General features: G+C 43.8%; 1 protein-coding gene across 1 annotated transcript in view; it reads left to right on the top strand.

Annotated features, from left to right (window-relative positions):
- The first annotated feature begins 10,711 nt into the window (after positions 1 to 10,711).
- The window catches only part of ZBTB10 (zinc finger and BTB domain containing 10), a 32,633-nt gene continuing 23,105 nt past the window's right edge, over positions 10,712 to 20,239 (top strand). Inside the window, exon 1 of the mRNA XM_054018180.1 lies at positions 10,712 to 11,929. Within this exon, the coding sequence (XP_053874155.1) occupies positions 10,943 to 11,929 (987 nt within the window). The 5' untranslated portion in view covers positions 10,712 to 10,942. The remainder of the gene's footprint in view (positions 11,930 to 20,239) is intronic.

Raw genomic sequence — 20,239 nt, 5'->3', positions numbered from 1 at the left:
GAGCCCGATATTCCCACACCCAGACCCCCTTGTTGAGCCCCAAGCACCTTCACCTGGATCCTCTGCAGAGTCCCATTACCCCTGCATCCAGAACCCACCACAAGCCCATGTACATCCAGATCTCCCACTGAGCCACCCGCACCCAGATTGCCCCACACAGAAACCTCTTACCCCACACCTGGATCCCCCCACACTAAGCTCCTCCACATTTGGATCCTGCTGGACTGAGCCTGCCCACCCAAACCTGGTGCATCTAGCGCAGAGGGGCAGAACTCCGAGATGTTTCTGGGGCAGGCACAGCCCTTGCACTGTGTCAGGGTCAGGTGCAGCCTCACTGACGAGTCCCTGTACAGGGGATGTGCAGGCTTCAGGGTGAGCTCCCACCTCAATGCAGCCAGTGGCCTGGCTCCCCACTGCCATGCTGGCTCCACATTTATTTATTGACAAATAAAATTTGAAGAATTTTAAAATATTGTGTGCATAATTTTTAATTTTTTGGTGCAGAATTCCCTCAGGAATACCTTATTTTAGATCCAGAGAAGCAAAGTTGTTGACCATGTTCTTCATCCCGGAGCTTTTGGCAGTCTTTGAGATATCCTGGGCCCAGGCCTTGGTCCTTATCTTCAAAGCACTCCAAGATCTTGGACTTGATTTGATATTCTATAGGAAGCCAGCATAATAAGCAGAGTACAGGTTTGATATGCTTGCAGTAACCTGTGTTGCTGTAGAGATCTACTGCAGTTTTCTGTATTAGCAGGAGTTTGGCTTTATGCCCAAGTGCATCACATTGCTGTAGTTCAATCAAGACATGATGAAGATGAGAATGTCTGAGGCCAGATCATCGTCTGCCAGAATGTGGTGGAGTCTCCTAGCCAACTTGAGATGATAGAAAGTGTACTTGCAGATGCTGCTATGTGAGAGTTTAGTGTCAGCAAGGAATCCAAGAATACTCCTAACTTTGGACTGATCTGACCAATTGTGGTTGTGTGCCTTCAAACAAAGATGCTGTACTTTGGCTTCAGAATGCTTTCCTACACCCACCAACATGACCTCTGTCTTGCTTGGGTTCAGCTTCAGCCAGCTGTTCTTCATCCACAAGCTGATTTCAAGCACTGAGGTATCTTGGTGGTAACTGTATAGTTGTATTTGGTGATGGATAGCTACAGCTGTGTGGCATCTGCATATTGCTTGCACTTGAATTTGTTTCATCTGACCATTTCACCTACTGGCTCTATATAGGTGTTGAAAAGAACCGAGAGAGAATTTATCCCGCAGGACTCCACAAGTGAGGAGGGTAATAGTGGAGTGTGGCAGGGTCCTCGCGGTCCAGCCTGGACTGTGGGACCGCTGAACCCTCCAAACCCACCAACCTGGGATGGCCTTCACACTGTGATGCTGCTGTCAAGCTACAAGCCTCTGACAGGTTTTGCATTTACACAGACATCCACAGGCAATGACACACCCAACTGAGTTACATGAATGATCTCCCAGTCACTCATGAACTATCAATAAGGAATCTTCAAGCTTCCCAGTCTTGCATCCCAGAATTGTACCATCTTACACTGGTCAGAAGCCTCACCAGTGTAAGCTCGTTACCTAGTTTGCCACTCCCTCAGTGTGGAATAGATATACACTAGCCTTTGTAGTCTGAGCTGAGATTTCCCAAGAACTTCAACTAAAACACTCTGTTTTAGTAAAATATAAAACAGATTTATTAACTACAGAAAGATAGATTTTAAGTGATTAGAAGTAGCAGGCATAGAGATCAAAGTTGGTTACCTAAGAAACAAAAATAAATCTGCAGCCTAAATTCTAACTTAAACAGACTAAGCAAGATTTGAATCAACCGTCTCACCCTAACAGATGGTACAAGCAGGTTACAGTTCTCAATACACAGACTGGACCACTTTCCAGCCTGGGACCAAACTTCCCCTGTTCAAAATCTTTTTCTTGCAGAGGTTCTTCCAGATGTTGAGATGGAGGGTGGGGAGAAAGAGATCAAGTGATGCTGTCACTCTCCCTCTTTTATACTTTCTTCAGCTGCTAGAAAAATCCTTGCTAGATGTGGGGGTCAGGCAGTATCCATTGGTCAAGCCATTTTCCCTGCATGCCTTCTCTAAGGAGTCTCTGGGATAGTTGATGGGCCATCAATGCCTATCTGACCCTCCTTTATTGCAACTGAAAGGCTGACTGTGGGCATTTCCCAACCTCACAACATATTTCAGTAGCACATATAGCAATATTTCATAACTTCACACACAATGATAGTACAGTACATACAATCCAAAACATAACTGATTCATGTCTTTCATGATCACACCACTATAGGAGGCTTTGGAAAGCATTAGTCTCATTATTCTTTGGGATACACCCCAAACTCAAGTAACTCGTTTTACAGAAAAATTGTGCCTCTATGTATGTTGGGATTCTCATTTATATTTCTACTTCCCTCAAACGGAAGTGGAGAAGCTTTGCGGTGCCCAAAAGCCAGTTCCTTCCATTGAGAATGTCCTGCTATTGCCCCCAAAGTACAACTCTAAGTCTATGACTACATTAGGAAAAATAGGTGTGTTTTTCTAATGAGATAGCTAACACGTAAAATCCTAGTGTTCACCTGAACCAGCTATGTTCAAGTTAAACTACAACTGTCCTGTCTAGGATTTTACAAAGTGTTAGCTATCTTGTAAAAATACACCCGTTTGCCTAGAGTAAATATGACCTAAGAACTGTCACTCTGAACACTCTCAGCTGACCTCAACTATCAGATTAACATATTAGGAGAGAAGTGGTTTCTGTGTTCAAGCAAGAAAGGATTTATTAGGTCAAGGCCAACAAGCTGAATTGCATCGAGAAACAAATTGTAAGACTATTAAATTCTCATTGCTGTTAAATGAGAACCAGTGCAAATGGAACTCAAAGTCCCATTGATACTTTTTCTGCAACTTCTTGAACTCCCAGGGCTAAAATCAGTGATGACACCAATGGTGGTGCAAGTGAAATACCATTGGTCTAGATTCACTACTCTGTAATTCCAGTTTTATGCTGGTATACGTCAACTGATTTCAATATAGTTGCACCAGCTTAAAAAAGAAGCAATGTAGTGGTGAAACAGGCCAACTAAATCTGCATAAGTGAATGTAGGTTGGTGTAACCTACATTCTGAGGGAGAGGAAGTTCAAGGTTGTAGCAAGAAAAGCAAACAACAGAAGATTTTAGACACTTAAAAGAACTACATACCCTGAAGATGGTGTTGCCTTGCCTGACAGCTCTGTTTGAGCTCAGCTACGGAGATGAAAGAGATCTATTGGGTGGAAGAATTTGCCACTCTCCCCAAGTAAAATGGTCATTTTTATTTATCTATTTATTTATTTCAATTTTTATCTCCCCTCCCCCAATATCTTATTCAAAATGACTAAACCGAGGTCTAGGTTCTTCTCTGCAGAAATTTTAAATATAATCATGTTAAGACATACACACGTACTTCACTGATTGAGAAGTTAGTCAGTAATAGCGTGAGGGCACTCCGCAACCTCCAGAGAACGGACACAGAAGTCTTTCCCAACTGCCCTTCTCCAGAGACTAGGAATGCCACTGCAACTGAAGGCTGGTATTTTCTTTTTTAATTAATGAAATGGAAGCTAAGCCTGGGACCTGTTCATCTATCCCACTAGGGGTATATGCAGTCAGAGTTATTGTAGATCTGATAGCCCCTGTGGAAAGTGTGGCCTCAGTTGGGGCACATGCACAGATTCAGCAAAGATAGTTATTGTGCATGGGAGACATGAACTTTCCTCGCACCCAAGCTGGAATTTATGGGCCAGGTTCGCTGGTATGTTCTGGTTGCTTTTTGCCACTCCAATGATGCAAACAGCCATAAACCTGGCTTAGCCAGAATGTATGAGTGAATCTAGTCCTATTTATTTAGCCATTTCACACAGCTGGTCAGCCTTTTCCCCGAGAAGGTCAGCCCACTTCACAGCCAGCAATTCCCAAGGCCGCAAATATTTTCTTCTGAATAGGATCACGGATTGTTTATTAATTATGATTATAGTATTACTCTAATGCAGCAAGTATGGAGCCCTTTAACTTGTGCCTCTGGGCTGGGAATCCCAGTTGGCATTCCAAGTAGGGCAAGGACAGAGTGACTAGCTTGGAGAGTTCCATGACAGTTGGGAAATGGCAGTTGGGGAGAGGGATTGTATCAGGGTATGTCTGCACTACAAGTGCTCCAGTGACAAAGCTGCAGCTATGCCGCTGTAGCGTAGACGCTTACTACGGTGATGGAAGGGTTTTTTCCATCATTGTAGTAACTCCACCCCCCCCCGAGAGGCAGTAGCTAGGTCAATGGAAAAATTCTTCCATTGGCCTACTTGCATCTATAGTGGGGGTTAGGTTGACTTAACTACGTTGCACAGGGCATGAAACTTTTCACAGCCCTGAACGATTTAGCTAAGTTTACCTACGTTTTAGGTGTAGACCAGGCCAAGATCCAAGGAACCAGGCTTTGTTGTGGCTCCTCTTCCAGGATGTATGAAGCTTGTTTGAGGCTTAGGAGGGGAGGAAAAGAAAGTTAAGGGGGTAGAGAGATTAGGGGAGGACAAGCTTGAGCAGAGAGAAACAAAGCTATTCAACAAAATTATTGTAACATGGAAACAGAATTTGGTTCCCTGCTCAAAGGTAGTGGAAAGAGAAATGAGAGGAGCCTTTGGAATAAGACAGCTTCGGACACAGGAGTAGTAAAGAGGAATATCATTAGCTTTGGCAACATGAGATATGGGGTAAGTGGGATGTGGGGAGAGAGGATGTGTTTCCAAACACCACAGATGGATTTTGACAACTGTTTTGAACCCAGTTTGGCCTTATGTATGTCAACAACCAAACCAGCTTCCAAACTTGGGCAGGAGGAAGCCAGGTTTGAAACGTGCTATCTGACAACGTGGGTCTTTTCTACAGTGTGGATATGACCAAATATCCCTGGGAAGGGGAGAGTTGGTAAAAGGCATCACCTGCAGAGGATTTTGAGAATGAAAGAGGAGAAAAGAACTACAGCTGCCATGGCTGAGGTGGTGGCAGCAGCAGCAGCTATGAGAAGGATATCATTGTGCTATATACTTGGGTGAGTACTGACATAGCTCCTTATTGGCCAGGCATCTGCCTCTCTGGTAACATACTTCACCCAACAAACCAGGGATTTGTTAAAACTGTTTTGATTTTCTGAGTGACAGTAAAATATATTGTTAAAATACAGTTATTTTAAGAAATGTTAATGCTTCTGCAGAACAGAGATCGTTATAGTTAAACTGTGTTATTGGATTCAATAATGAACAAAATGGCCCAGATCCACAGAGGTATTTAGGGTCCTAATTTCCATTTCCATTAGGAAAAAAGTGGCCAGCACATCCCTCGGCCCGCGCCGCTTCCCACATCCCTCGGCCCGCGCTGCTTCCCGCAGTCCCCATTGGCCTGGAACGGCAAACCGTGGCCAGTGGGAGTTGCGATCGGCCGAACCTGTGGATGCTGCAGGTAAACAAACTGGCCCGGCCTGCCGGCGGATTTCCCTGACGGGCTGTATGCCAAAGGTTGCTGATCCCTGCCTTAGAACCTGTCATTTTTCCAAGATACCACAGAACTGAGCATTTTTGCTGCAGAATTCATTATTTTGCAGCAGACAGCCATCCAGCATTTTTTTCTGTCTCCCTGCTCTGCTGAGACCTGTCTGCAATTTTCCCACAAATGGAGATTAATTGGTTTAAAGTGGATGCTCTCTCTAGAGTTCTGTTGTATAGAACCTGGCCAAAGATGAATTAGGAAGCTAGAGTCCACTTTGCAGGGAGCAAGGGGAGATGGATGTTAACCCTTGGCAGCTAGGTTGCCTAGAGAGTAGAAGTAGCATCTGAGGCCTGAGGTGCTGAGAAGATGAACCACTGAAACTTACATCCTCCTCCCTTCTCTGGTATGTATGGGATGAAGGAAGGAGATTCTAAACTGTATCACCCAGACAATGGTTTAACTACTGAAGCCCAACTAGCTTGGCTGTCTAGAGAACACATAGAAAAAATACATAATCAGGAATAATCTTTGCTGAAAATAATCATTGACCGATTTTACATCAATGAGTGTTTTCAACTATGAACCATAGTTGTTTGTATGTCTCGTGTGGGAAGGATGGAAATGAAGGGTGTTTCATGGAGACATTTAATGGAGAAATAATCATTTAACATGATTACAGAATTTAGGAGTCCTGCAGAATTATAGGGTGCTTGCAGCCGAATTTGGTCCCATTATGCCATGAAGCACACAGTGCCCTTTTGATAGCTCTTCCATCTTGGCCCAGTTCCCTGGGGGTACTGAGAATTGTTTCCACATTGTAACTTATGTTTGAACCATTTTTTGAATTGTGTTGGGACTTGGCCTATATGGTACAATTAGAGCTATGTGGGAACCAGAATTTCCATTTCATGGGAAATTCCACAATTTCAAAAATTGTTTTTGTTTTGAATCAGAATGAAACGTTGAATTCTGAAATTTCCTGCAAAAATTAAATTTTTGAATTATTTTTGTTTTGGATCAAACAAAATGTTTCACTTCAATGTTGACTATTTATTATATATTATAATTTATAAAGTAATATAAAATAAATTTGAAATTTGTTTCAAAATTAAAAAATGAACATTCCATTCTGAAAATATCAAAATGTGATGTTTTCTCATTATCAAAATGCTTCATTTTTTTTTTTTTTTTTCCAAACAAATTTTTTTGTCAAGACTGACATGTTCCCATGGAAAGTTTTGAATTCAATTAAATAGTATTTTCTGGCAGAAAAACATTCTAGTTAGTATATGTGGAGGTTATTGTCTTCTATGTATCTGCCTTGCAATACAAACCTTATGTTTCTTCATCCAGGGGTCCATATGTGGCCCTGACTTGCCTCTCTCTGACTGTTTGTCACCTGTTCAATATTTTCCACCACTCTCCTATCTCCTCTTATAGATTCAAATAGTCTCCACAATTCTCGTGGATGTATGACAATGCATTGTACGATTTCTTTGTTTCTCCAGAGAATCTATGGAATTATAGTGAGACCTCTTAAGCTTTTAACCTCCAATACTAAGAATACAGTCAATACAGTGCCTTTCTGAATTCAATTGTACTACTACTTCTGAGGACAATGTTAAACTAATTTTCTACTTGAATCCTCCCAGAGTTGGGATGGGGAGTTAGTATTTTCAATTACTGATTTTTCTCATGATCTCACCTTAGCATATGAATATTATTTAGGCAACTATTACATTTAGAATTTGGGAAGTGCTCTGCTTCCCATTCATCAACTAATTAAAATACAACTCTCATTTATTTTGATTTGCCTATGCTGGAACCTCTTAGTTTTCTTACTAAATGTTACCCTTTTTCAACCCTATCATTTGTGAACTGATCCATTTTGTTGGCTGGGAGATCTGACTTGAGGGCCACTGAATTGTCTTTTATACCAGATTCCTTGATGCTGTTTGAGTTTGCATAATTTAGCCAAATTGATTCTTTTGGACTGAATTTTAATTATTTTGCCTCTTTAATTTTAATTAATTGCCTATTTAAGTATTTTACCTTTTAGTATAAAATGTTTACTACTAAAATGTCTTGTGATAGTGCCCTATAAGCAAAGACTTAAAACAAAAACTCTGTTCTAGAACACTGTACCATGTGTTGCAGAATTTTGTACTAAAAACATAACTGCAATATAGAAAGTTGGGGGGCGGGGAGAAGAGGAATGGGAGGTTTTTGCAGCTGGGGAGAAGACAATTGGGTTTCTGGCACCTGGGAAGGTCTGGAAGTCAGTTTGGAACAAGCACATTAGTTGGATGTTTCTGCTAAAATCATTACCTTTAGTGTGATATTTGGATTGTCATAGGTGTTATCTACACTACAGACCTATATCAGTGTAACTATGTTGCTCAGGGATGTGAAAAATCCACACCACTGAATGATGTCGTTATACTGACCTAACCCCACCATGTAGATGCTATGTCAGCGAGAGAGCTTCTCCTGACAACATAGCTACCACCTCTTGGGGAGGTAGATTAACTACACTGTCAGGAAAACTCTCCCATCAGCTTAAAGCATCTTCTTTAAAGCGCTGCAGCAGCACTGATGCAGCGTTTTAAAGGCACGTCTACACTTAAAACACTGCAGTGCCTGTGCCGCTACAGCGCTTTAATAAAGATCCTCTAAGCCAAGGAGAGAGAGCTTTCCTGTCATGGAATCATAGAATAGAATCATAGAATATCAGGGTTGGAAGGGACCTCAGGAGGTCATCTAGGTCAACCCCCGGCCCTGCTCAAAGCAGGACCAATCCCCAGCTAAATCATCCCAGCTAGGGTTTTGTCAAGCCTGACCTTAAAAACCTCTAAGGAAGGAGAGATTCCACCGCCTCTGTAGGTAATCCATTCCAGTGCTTCCCCACCCTCCTAGTGAAAAAGTTTTTCCTAATATCCAACCTAAACCTCCCCCACTGCAACTTGAGACCATTATTCCTTGTTCTGTCATCAGGTACCACTGAGAACAGTCTAGATCCATCCTCTTTGGAACCCCTTTTCAGGAAGTTGAAAGCAGCTATCAAATCCCCCCTCATTCTTCTCTTCTGCAGACTAAACAATCCCAGTTCCCTCAGCCTCTCCTCATAAGTCATGTGCTCCAGCCCCCTAATCATTTTTGTTGCCTTCCACTGGACTCTTCCCAATTTTTCCACATCCTTCTTGTAGTGTGGGGCCCAAAACTGGACACATTACCTCAGATGAGGCCTCACCAATGTCGAATAGAGGGGAATGATCACGTCCCTCAATCTGCTGGCAATGCCCCTATTTATACAGCCCAAAATGCCGTTAGCCTTCTTGGCAACAAGGGCACACTGGTGAGTCATATCTAGCTTCTCATCCACTGTAACCCTTACGTCTTTTCTGCAGAACTGCTGCCTGGTCTGTAGCAGTGCATGGGATTCTTCTGTCCTAAGTGCAGGACTCTGCACTTGTCCTTGTTGAACCTCATCAGATTTTTTCTGGCCCAATCCTCTAATTTGTCTAGGTCTCTCTGTATCCTATCCCTACCCTCCAGCGTATCTACCACTCCTCCCAGTTTAGTGTCATCTGCAAACTTGCTGAGGGTGCAGTCCACGCCATCCTCCAGATCATTAATGAAGATATTGAACAAAACTGGCCCCAGGACCGACCCTTGGAGCACTCCGCTTGATACCAGCTGCCAACTAGACATGGAGCCATTGATCACTACCCATCAGCGTAGTTAATCCTCCTCCCCAAGAGGAGATAGCTATGTCCATATGGGGATGTTATGTTGGTATAACTACATCACCCTGAGTGATGTAGTTATACTGATGTATGTCTGTAGTGTAGACCAGACCTAAGTGTACACTTGCCCATGATTAAGCAAAGTTAACACCCCACAGCAATGAACCGGGCTATTCAGAGCTATTGTTTCAGGTACAGATTCCAATTTTGGTGGGGACCTATTCCTGGAGGTTTCATCACTTGACATAATAAAATTAACCTTTAATTCCTAGAGACTCTAGGACAGTCCTGGAGGTTTGGCAATGCTTTCAAGCCACATGCAGTATCAAGCAAATTTCACAATATTGGCTTATTTTGGTTTGTTTTCAAGGTTTTCCCCCCACAATTATGAAGTCTAGAAATGATTTTTCCCTGCAAAAGTGTTTAAATTCTGAGCAAAAAACAGAATATGCTACAAATTCGGAGACTATGGTATTGCAGAATAGATAGGGCCCTGACTATTTTACAGGGTGAACTTTAGGTCTGTGTCCATAAATATAAACCCAAATGGAAAGGAATTAAGAAATGCTAGCTCAATTTTGGGTGAGGTTAGAAAACAAATGCAGCAGGGACTGCTATGAATGCTACAAGACCATTATTATAACCAATATAACCTGTGTTTTCAGATTTGTTAATGATTACTGCCTGTAGTGCACACTGAGACCATTGACCCGCACACCCCTCCCTCCCTTCCCCTCTACTGGATTATGGAACCTAGGTAATCTATGTCATTAGAGTGTATGGCTGCGCAGGTATAAACACGCAGGGCGCTCTGTAATTGGCAGTGCATGATGTAAGAGCCATGGCAATCATCCCTACTCAGTTCAGCACGTGTGTGACCTTTTCTTTGAATTCCCATTTCACAACAAGCGCAAGTAGCTTAGGCACTCGGGGCAGTGCATTTCGGAGCAATTACCCGCGCCTGGCACACTATACTGCGGAGGCGGGCGGTGTGCCGCCATCATCGCCCACAATGAGAAGTCAGGGCCCCGCAGGCACCCTTTCTGAAACACAACATGGGGCTCGGGATGCATAGGCCACCCTAGGTGGGCTACAGCTCTATGGGCAGCTCCTGGCTAGTATGGCAGCATAAGGAAAAAGAGAGAGTTGCGTTCTCACGGGGGGGGACAGAGACTTGCGCTGTGCTCTGGGGGGTGGGGAGTGCGCTGTGCTCTGGGGTGGGGTGCGCCGCGCGGGGAGGGGGGAAGGAGGTGCAGGGAGCGCTGACTAGAACCTGACACTCACCAGCTGTTCGGCCTCCCGCTCTCTCCTTCTCTCTCCCTCCCCCGCCCGCTCCACCCCCCTCCCCCTTCGGTGGCTGCCCCGGTGCATTGTGGGAGTAGTCCGTTGTTCATTTGCCATTCGACCTGGGCCGGGGCCTGTCGGGACGGAAGCGCTGCCGAGCCGGATCCATTGTGGGGAGCCTGCGGCGGTACAGGCCAGACCCGGGGCCGGACTCGCCCCTTTGTCTCTCTTTGTTCCCTGGGCAGGCCGGGTCCCACTTTCCCCGTCAGCGGGCAGAACAGTCGGTCGGTCGGGGAGCGGCGGTCGCGAGTCAGAGCGCGAGGCGGGGGGCGCGAGGCGGACGGGGGGCGCGCGCGCGCGCCATGTTCGCGGAGATGAACCGCAGGACGCTGGCGTTCCGGGCTGGCGGCCTGGTCACCGCGGCGGCCGCAGCAGCGGCCGGGGGAGCCGCCGGAGGCGGCTCCTCGAATAATAACAACGGGGGTAACCCGGCCGAGGCCTGGGCCCGGCAAGACCCCGAGCAGCTGAATGGGCGGGGGGCGGACGAGGAAGTGGAGCTGGAGGGGCTGGAGGCCGAGGAGCTGGAGGCCGCCGCCGAGGGGAAGGAGTTGCTGTTGTTGCCCCCGCCCCAGGACGCAGTCTCCCCTGCGGCCGCCAGCGGCCCTATGTTCGCCGAGAGGAACCGCAGGACTCTGGCCTTTCGGGGGGGCGGCGGAGGGCTCCTCTCCGGCCCCTCCGCCGCTAACAATGGCTGCGAGGCCCCTGCCTGGCCGCGGAGGCACTTCAATGGGCGGGGGCCGGACGAGGAGCTGGAGTTGGAGGGTGCCGAAGGCCTGGAGCCCGAGGGCCTGCTGGAGGGCAAGGAGCTGGTCCAGGACGGGGGCTCCTTGAGCGACAGTAGTGACGACGAAGAGGACGGCGAGGGGGGCAGCCTGGGCGACGGCAGCGGCGCCGAGGGCGGCAGCTGTAGCAGCAGCAGGCGGTCTGGAGGCGATGGGGGGGACGAGGCGGAGGGCAGCAGCGTGGGCGCGGGGGAGGGGGAGAGCGTCAAGCATTTCCCGCTAGCGGCCAGACCCAAGTCCCTGCTGCAGAAGCTGCACGTCTCCTTCCAGGGCTCCTGGCTTAAGGAGTTCCCATGGCTGCACTACTGCCAGGAGACCGGCCTCATGTCCTGCGCCTGGTGCACCGCCGCCGCCTCCGCCCCCACCGACATCAGTATGGCTGGCGGAGGCGGCGCAGGGGGGCACGACGAGCTCTGCAAGGGCACCCGCAACTACAAACGAGCCCTGCTTCTCAGACACCACCTCTCCGCCGAGCACCGCCTCAACGAACCGGTCACTGCAGAGCAGGTACGGCGCCACAGGGGTTGGGCGGGGTATTCGGGATTGGGGGCATCCTGGCATCCTCCCGGCCAGGGTAGTGTTGGGTGGGGGTATCGCAGTTCCCTGGTGGAGACTAACTCTTTCACATGTCTGCATGCCCACGTGTGTAGTTTAAATGGCTTCCTCGGTCTCTCACTGTCCGTAGGGTTGCGGGGCACATTCTGCTCCAGTATGCAGATTACCCTGCGTTCTGTTTCAGGCTGAAGCATCTAATAGGCCTCTCCAGCCCAGGGGTGCTGGAACAGTTTTTATAGTGGGGGTGTGGAGAGCCATTGAATCAAATTGTAAACCCAGTATATAATGGAATCTGCTTCAAGCCAGGGCCCCTACTTCCAGCACCTATGGTCCAGACACATTAGCTGGGGGTGTATATATAATAGTTTCAGTAGTCATATAGTTAATTGTAGTTATACTTGGTTAACATAACTTACGTGCTCAGGAATGGGTGTCTGCTATTTTCATTAATTTTGTGATGATAAATTGGTGTCCTTAAGTGCATACAATTTTCTTCTCCTAAATGTGTTTTATATCCGTGCATTAACACTACTTACAGCTTCCTTCTTTGGGGGAAAACTACAAGTGTCCCAAAAACATCTATGTGCCAAATCCTCTAGACGCTAGCACAAAATCCGAGGGAATATTCATTTTAGTATCTAGGGGGTGCATAGGGTGCTCATATATGCTTTCGGATGTAATTCTTTTTTCCCAACATAGGTAACTTAGATTTCATCTGCTACTTTGCATAAAGAGTCTGCAATTGCATCAAGATAAACATGTGGTTTCCTGAAAGCATAGTTAATATGCCATCTAACCCCTTTAATGCTTTAAAACTAGTGAGCTGTGTGCATCCCCAGCCACCCTGAAAGCAAAAGCTGTTCTATCTCTTATTGGCAAGGCCACTGATAACATTACTCTTTTACTATGTCTACCAAGTGTCTAAAGGGTGTTTGAAATGTCAACAAATACATGTGCTTGACATAAAAGCTGTATTTTTTTTTTATTGGACCTAGTACTTAATTAACTGTCTACAATGAGAACTTAATTTCCTTTGTCACTATTGGTTTCTGACCCTATCCTACACTGTGGCTAAATTAACAAGATAGTGAAGTAAATTGATCACAAAATGTGAGTCAAGCATAAGGAAAATGGTTTCTATTCTATAGACGTCTCTAAAGGCACATCTGAAAAAATGGAAAGCCTTCAGCTGTATTGTTTCTGCCTTTGATCTTGATTAGTGCTCTCAAAGCTAGGCAAGTTTAGCTCTGATCCATAGGTGAATGAGACACTAAAGGAATACCTAATCCTGCTGAATCACTAACTTCTCTGCAGTACTACTTTTCTACCTGAGCTAGAGCTGAACTGGTTTGATGATTGAAATTTAGCTGGCTGCTTAGGCTCTTTGAAGAGCCTGTGGCACTTCTGGCAAGACCAGGTGTTCTAAATTTGGGCAGGATGTCAGGGTTTAAAGACAGGTATGGTAAGCAAATCTAGATGCCCCTGCAGTTTCAATTGGATAGGATATGTAAGTTTCACTTCAGGTGAAACTTCCTATGCCCTGCTGTTGTGTTGCAGTCCACTTTAGAAGTGGGTAAAGTGACTTCAGTTATCGGAGCATTTTTGAATTATATACTATAAACTTCACCTTTAGTTGAAGTATTTTTTTATCTTCCTAGTAAAAGCATTCTCAGAAACTTGATGCTTTGAGATTGCTAATGGGATCTGTCATGTAATTCTCAAACATACTTTGTTCCTTGTCCTGTAATTTGAGGCTCGTTCCTCTGTCTCCATTGTCTTGTCCTGGTGTGTGTTAAATGACTAAAATTTCTATTTCCTTTCTGACAGTTTCCTTTGCTTTATTTCCTTACTCCTTGTGTTAACCTCTTTAGCAATCCTACAACCATTCCTATCCCTTCTTGTTTATATTTTAAAATTGTTTTTGGAAGATTATCTTGTAAAGGTAAGTCTGGTGTAATTTATGGAAGTGGTATCTCTGTTCATTCTTGATAAGTCACTGGATTTTGCTGCTTTAATATGTTAGGCTTTTTAAATTTTTCATATAAAGGAAAACGTTTCTGCTATTGTCACCTTACCCAGGTGCACATGAAGTATATTTTAAATAGTCATGTATCTTACAGACTTCTTACTGCTTTACTTCAGATTTGAACATTTTTTCTGTATGCTATAGAAAGACCTTTAAACACTAAGGACAGATCCTCAACTGGTGTAGACTGTCATAGCTTCTGTTGAAGTTCTTTCAAGCTGTTTACACCAGCGAAAGATCTGCACTTCGGTGTGCTGGCGATTTTCATAACATGAATCAGCCTTATCTGTTGTTTCTTCTGTACACTGTCAGTCAGTGCTTGTCCACAAACTTTAAACACGGAGTAGATGGGATACAGTAACACTTCAATATTGTAAATAGGGGGAGCAAACTGATCTTTCAAACACTTCTAAATATAACAAGACCTAAAATAAAAGTAGATTGCTTAATACATTTGAAATCTTCCAAGTTCCATACCTCCTCATTCAAATGAAAACACTTGTATTATGGTGTAACATTGGATTTTTCTTCTTTTGTACTATTGCTGAGTAAGTGGGAACCCCTGCAGGGTAGCATTGGGTTGAACTTTCAAATGGAAGGTACTGATCTCTGTATCCTTGAACCACGGTTGTGTGACTCTCTCCCTTTTTTCTGCTGCAAGTTTGTGACTTGTATGAATGTTCAAAAGAATAAATATGGTTTTACTGGGTAGTCAGATCTCTTAAATCACATTTGCCATTAATCCCAAACGTAATTAACAAACTGTGGGGGTTTTTTCTGTTATGTTTCCATTCCCATGTGTTATCGCATCCCTGTTGTGTTTGCATTTCTCTCCACCTCTAAATTTAATCTGGTAATACCAAAACAATATGCCTTTAAAAAAAATCCCTGATATCAAATTTTTAGAACATTAGAATGTTAAGTAGGTAATTTGTGTTCCTTAGCATGTTTTCCCTAAATTTTTGAGGAAACATCATGGGGGGGGGGGAGCTTTTAAGAGTTAGTTAAAAGCTAGGAGAGATCTTTCAGTCATTGTCCTAGAGATAGTACACATGTATTCTTCACTTGACAAGCTTCAACTGCAGGGCATGTTTAACAGCTGCTAATAACAAACACATGGCATAATGCCATTGTTCAAGTGAGAAAAGGAAATTGTGGGTATTAGACACTAAAGCAGTGGAAACGTCTATAGGTCTGTTGTGCAATAGACTCTCAAAAATAAGAGCAGTGATTTCAATTTTTAGAGAGATACAGTTCACTTGGAATGCCAAAATACATCATAAGTGGTTGTCGCAGCTATAAATTCAAGGGTATTAGGATTGGGCCTCACTAAAAGGCACGGAATCACAAGTCTTTTTTTCCCCCTTTGTAAACTAGTTTTAAATAGACAGTTACTATAGACCAAAATTATGTCCTGCCTTTAAATTAGAGTATGTGGTAGACCTGGGTGGATTGATCTAAATCAAAGCAATTTAAATCACTAAGTGGGAAGCCTCGAATTAAATAATTGACTTTGATCAGCTTTTCCATTTGTATTTCAATTTTCTACAGAAGAGTGCATTCTCATATAAGCATTAAAACATGTTGATTTACAACTAAATAGAGCCTTTACACTAGATTTGGTATATCTTTTTTGCTATTTAGGAGGGTAGGCTGTAACTGTATAAATTTATTTAAGAAATTATGTAGCTTAATATTTTTAGATTCTTATTGTACCTTTGAGTAGATTAGAAAATAGTGAATGATATATTGCTTGTTTACTAGATAATTACGTTTTTACTCATGATCTGTGTCAAGCTACATTAGGATGGAAACTGAAATTTAATTACGTAAACGGCATATAACACTTACTCATTAAAACAAGCATATAATAAAGTACATGACCTATTTTGTGCCATGTTTATAAAGGAAAAAAAGTTAGAATCAGTGGAAATTATCTTTATATATAGGAAAGCAGTCTTTAACTTAGAGTTTTTAATAGAGGCTCATGGAGTCAGCATTATTTCTTTTTTAAATGTTTTAAGAAATTATAATTTTAGCCCTTAACACATTTTGTATTCAATTCAGTTTTCATTTTAAACAGATTAATAGTTAGGGAAAAAAATGTACTATAATTTAAATAATGAAATAAGTCTGAAATGAAATAAAAAAAATCACTGATTTTTATCTGCCCTGGGGTAGACAGACTGTCTCCAAGTTTTTAAAATTTGGACTCTTGTACTAGGACAGATTTATTTAGTTAATAAGTTTTGCAAAAATGCTATACTGTGGTCTGTGTTCCTTTTGCTGCTGTCAGTAAATGCATGTGGTAGGGGTGCCAGTTTTCTTTCCCCTCCACCTAACACTTTTTAAAGTTAGGGCTTTGCAGGTAACACCACAAAAGCTCCCTTTCAGTCTGAAATACGTTTTTGGTTAAAGGCAGAAGTTCTCTGAAAGCAGAAGAACAGTTGATATGGTTCATGTAGAAGAATTATACTACAATTGCCTTGGATGTCATGCAGTCATGAATAGGAAGTGGTGTTTCATTCATAAATATGTTTGAGTATCCCTGTTTTAAGGATTGCTTCCCCCACCTTTACTTGCGGATTTAAAAGTAAGCTCTTTGAAGTAGGGATTGTCTTATATCTTCTATAGCGGTTGCCACCGTAGGGCCCTATTCAATTGTGTCTGTTCAGCGCTACTGCAATATAAATGTTAAATAATAAGGCAAGGTCTGTGTGTAGGTGATGCTCCAGCTCATGGCAGCTGACAGAAAACATTTCAGAAGGTTTTGCTAGAAAACTGTGGCCAGGAAATTACTACTCTCTTACCCTTCTGAAAGGGCTTGTTTACGGGCAGTGTTTACCTGATGGGGAAAGAACTAACTAATTGGATAGAGGAGGAAAGATGCTGCAAGGCAAATGAAGCAACATATGGAGGATTCTGAAAGGATAACTACTTCTCCATTACTCTTCATACACGCATGCAAGAAGTGGCGCAAGAGTCTTTGGTCCTTTCCTGCTCCCAGGAGACAGCAGAAACTGATGCCAAACAAAGATCTCTGTTAGTTCAAGATCTCTCACTAACTTACTGCATTTTAAGAACATGTTACTTTGGAATTGCAGTCATCTGTATTTTGAGGAATTGCTCATGTTAGTTCATCATATCTTATTCTGAATTAATCTGAAATGCCTTTGCGTCTTCCTTCATTTTTTTTTATAAACTAATAGATGAATAGAGACCACATTACCCACAATGTGGTGTGGGTATACATTGTGACAAATGATTTCTTGACCACCGTTTCTTTGCTGTAACTCCTAGTTTCAAAATCCTTTGAGGACTTAGTTGCTGCAAGAAGTTCGGTACTCTGAGTGGGGAGTATGGCATGTTTCTGATAGGTTTTGGGGTATTACTGAGTGGATGTACCAAGGGTGTTCTAAGGTGTGGCTGAGAAAACCACATCCATTTCCAGTTATCAAATCCATATTTCACTATTCTGCTTTTCTTTACGCATCTTGCATGAGGTCAGCTGTGAGGAGGGTGGTGGTTTAGGAAAGTATAGAGTTGGTTGAGTGCAATACCCACCAGGGAGACAGAGGCCTGACCGCTGCTGCAGATAAATCTTTCTTCCATTTCTGCCCCACTGGGGTAATAGCTGCTACCTAAAGAGAAGCAGCTAAAACTTGATTTGTGAGAAGATTTGATCAGTCTTGCAGCCATCCTCTTCATGATCCCCATTGGATGGAGTTTGAGAGCTACTAACAAAATAAACACGTTATTTTAGTGTTGTGGGAAATGATTTCTTAGTTACGGTGCTAACTAACTGTATCTCTTGATGTCTTCCAGGCATCAGTTTTAATTTGAAGATCTGTTTGTGTCAAACACAAGTTATTGGGTTCAATACAGGGGTAACTGGGTGAAATTTGGTATGTGTTACATAGGTCCAGTCTGGATGATATAATTGTTCCTTCTGGCATTAAAAAATGTGAATTATAGTTGGCAACGATAATGTTTTTTCTCTTCACACTTTGATTACTGAAATTCTAGCCTGTGGCCTCCTAAACAACTTATCCAGAGTCCAGCCTGTTCTGAAACATCTGTGGCCCTTTCCTAACTGATACATAGCAATAGAGTTGCATTAACCATGTCCTGAAAGACCATCTCTGACTGACTTGCTACAAAATTTCTGCTGCCTTCTTAGTATTCTTCATGGCAATACTCCATCTAACTTAGGGCCACCCTGAATATCCCAGTCTGCCAACTCTCCCCTTTCCAATTTTCTCTCCAGTTCCTCCTTGTTCAGAGGATACTCCTTTGCCACATCATCTGTTGACTTCACCATCCCTTTTGAAAATTCAGCTCAAAACTCTCCTGTCTGCTACTTACTGGTTTCCACTATCTGCATTGACCTATAGTAGTAATACTTCACTGCCTGGTGCCTCTTTGTCTGTCATTGTTCTTCAGGAATTGTTACAAGCCACTTTGAGATACCCTGATGAAAAACGCTATATAAATGCAAAGCATGTAATAATTCCCTTGATAACACTTGTTACACATTTAAACACTACTATAATGGCAAATCCTTGTGCAACATTTTTAAGACGTTTCCTGGTTTAGTAATTCAAGCTTTTGTGGTATTTTAACACTTGCAGTAATCACCTTCAGTACTCTTTCCACTTGTTTTTCTGACCTAATGTCTAATGGTGAAGGCTGCCACTGTAGAATCATACGACCGGAAGGGACCTGGAGAGATCTTCTAGTCCAATCCCCTGCACTCATGGTGGGACCAAGTGTTATCTAGACTATCCCTGACAGGTGTTTGTCTAACCTTTTAAGAATCTCCAATGATGGAGATTCCACAACCTCCCTAGGCAGTTTATTCCAGTAAGTTTGTCCTAATGTCCAAACTAAACCACCCTTTCTGAAATTTAAGCCCATTGCTGTCCTAGCTTCAGAGGTTTAAAGCAGGGGTGGGCAAACTACGGCCCATGGACGGTTTTAAGCCGGATTGCGAGCTGCACCACGCGGCTCAGCCCTGCTCTGGCCGGGGCGCTGGGTTGGGGTTGCACCATGCGGTTAGGACCTGCTCTTGTGCTGTGGACAGGGCGCCAGGTTGGGGGCTGCACCACACGGCTCCCGCAAGCTGCACCACACGGCTCCCGCAAGCTGCACCACGCAGCTTCCGCAAGCTGCGGCATGGCCCTGCTCTGGCTCCTACATGCTCCAATGGCCCTGTCTGGTGCTCCAGTGGGAGCTGCAGCGGTTGTGCCTGCAGATGGGGCCGAGTGCAGAGCCACCTGGCCGCACCTCCGCGTAGGAGTTGGGGAAGGGACATGCCACTGCTTCTGGGAGCCGCTTGAGGTAAGCGCCGCTTGGAGCCTGCACCCCTGAGCCTCTCCCCGCGCCCCAGCCCTGATCCCCCTCCCGCCCTCTGAACCCCTCAGTCCCAGCCCAGAGCACCCTCCCACACCTCAAACTCCTCATCCTTCGCCCCACCCCAGAGCCTGCACCCCAACCCCAATTTTGTGAGCATTCATGGCCCGCCATCCAATTTCTATTCCCCGATGTGGCCCTCGGGCTAAGAAGTTTGCCCATCCCTGTGTTAAAGAGAATAATTTACCTTCCTCTTCCTTGTAACAACTGTTTATGTACTTGAACACTGTTACCATGTACTCTAAATAATTGATGAAGAAATTGAATAGAACCAGACCCAGAACTGATCACTGTGGGACCCCACTTGAATATGTCCTTCCAGCTTAACTACTGTCTGGGAACAGTTTTTTCCAACCAGTTGTGCACCCATGTTATAGTACCTCTATCTAGGTTGTATTTCCATAGTTTGTTTTGGAGAAGGTCATGCAAGACATTATTAGGTTGTGATAATATCTAAAGTTAAGATATGCCACATCTACTGCTTTTCCCCATCCACAAAGCTAGTTACCTTGTCAAAGAAAGGCATTAGGTTGGTTTGCCATCATTATTTGTTGACAAATCCATGCTGACTGTTACTTATCACCTTATCATCTAGGTGTCTGCAAATTGATTGCTCCATTATCTTTCCAGGTACTGAAGTTCAGGTGACTGGTCTGTAATTTCCTGGGTTGTCCTTATTCCCTTTTTTATAGATTGGCACCGTAATTGCCATTTTACAGTTCTCTGGAGTCTCCCCTGTCTTCCATGATTTTTTTTTTTAAGATAATCACTAATGGCTCATATCTCTTCAGTCAGCTCCTTGAGTATTCTAGGATGTTTCACCA

This window comes from Malaclemys terrapin, chromosome 2, assembly GCF_027887155.1.
Source record: "Malaclemys terrapin pileata isolate rMalTer1 chromosome 2, rMalTer1.hap1, whole genome shotgun sequence".
NCBI classification, from domain to species: domain Eukaryota; kingdom Metazoa; phylum Chordata; order Testudines; family Emydidae; genus Malaclemys; species Malaclemys terrapin.
The sequence above is the reverse complement of the archived record's forward strand: the minus strand, read 5'-3'. Positions and strand labels throughout refer to the sequence as shown.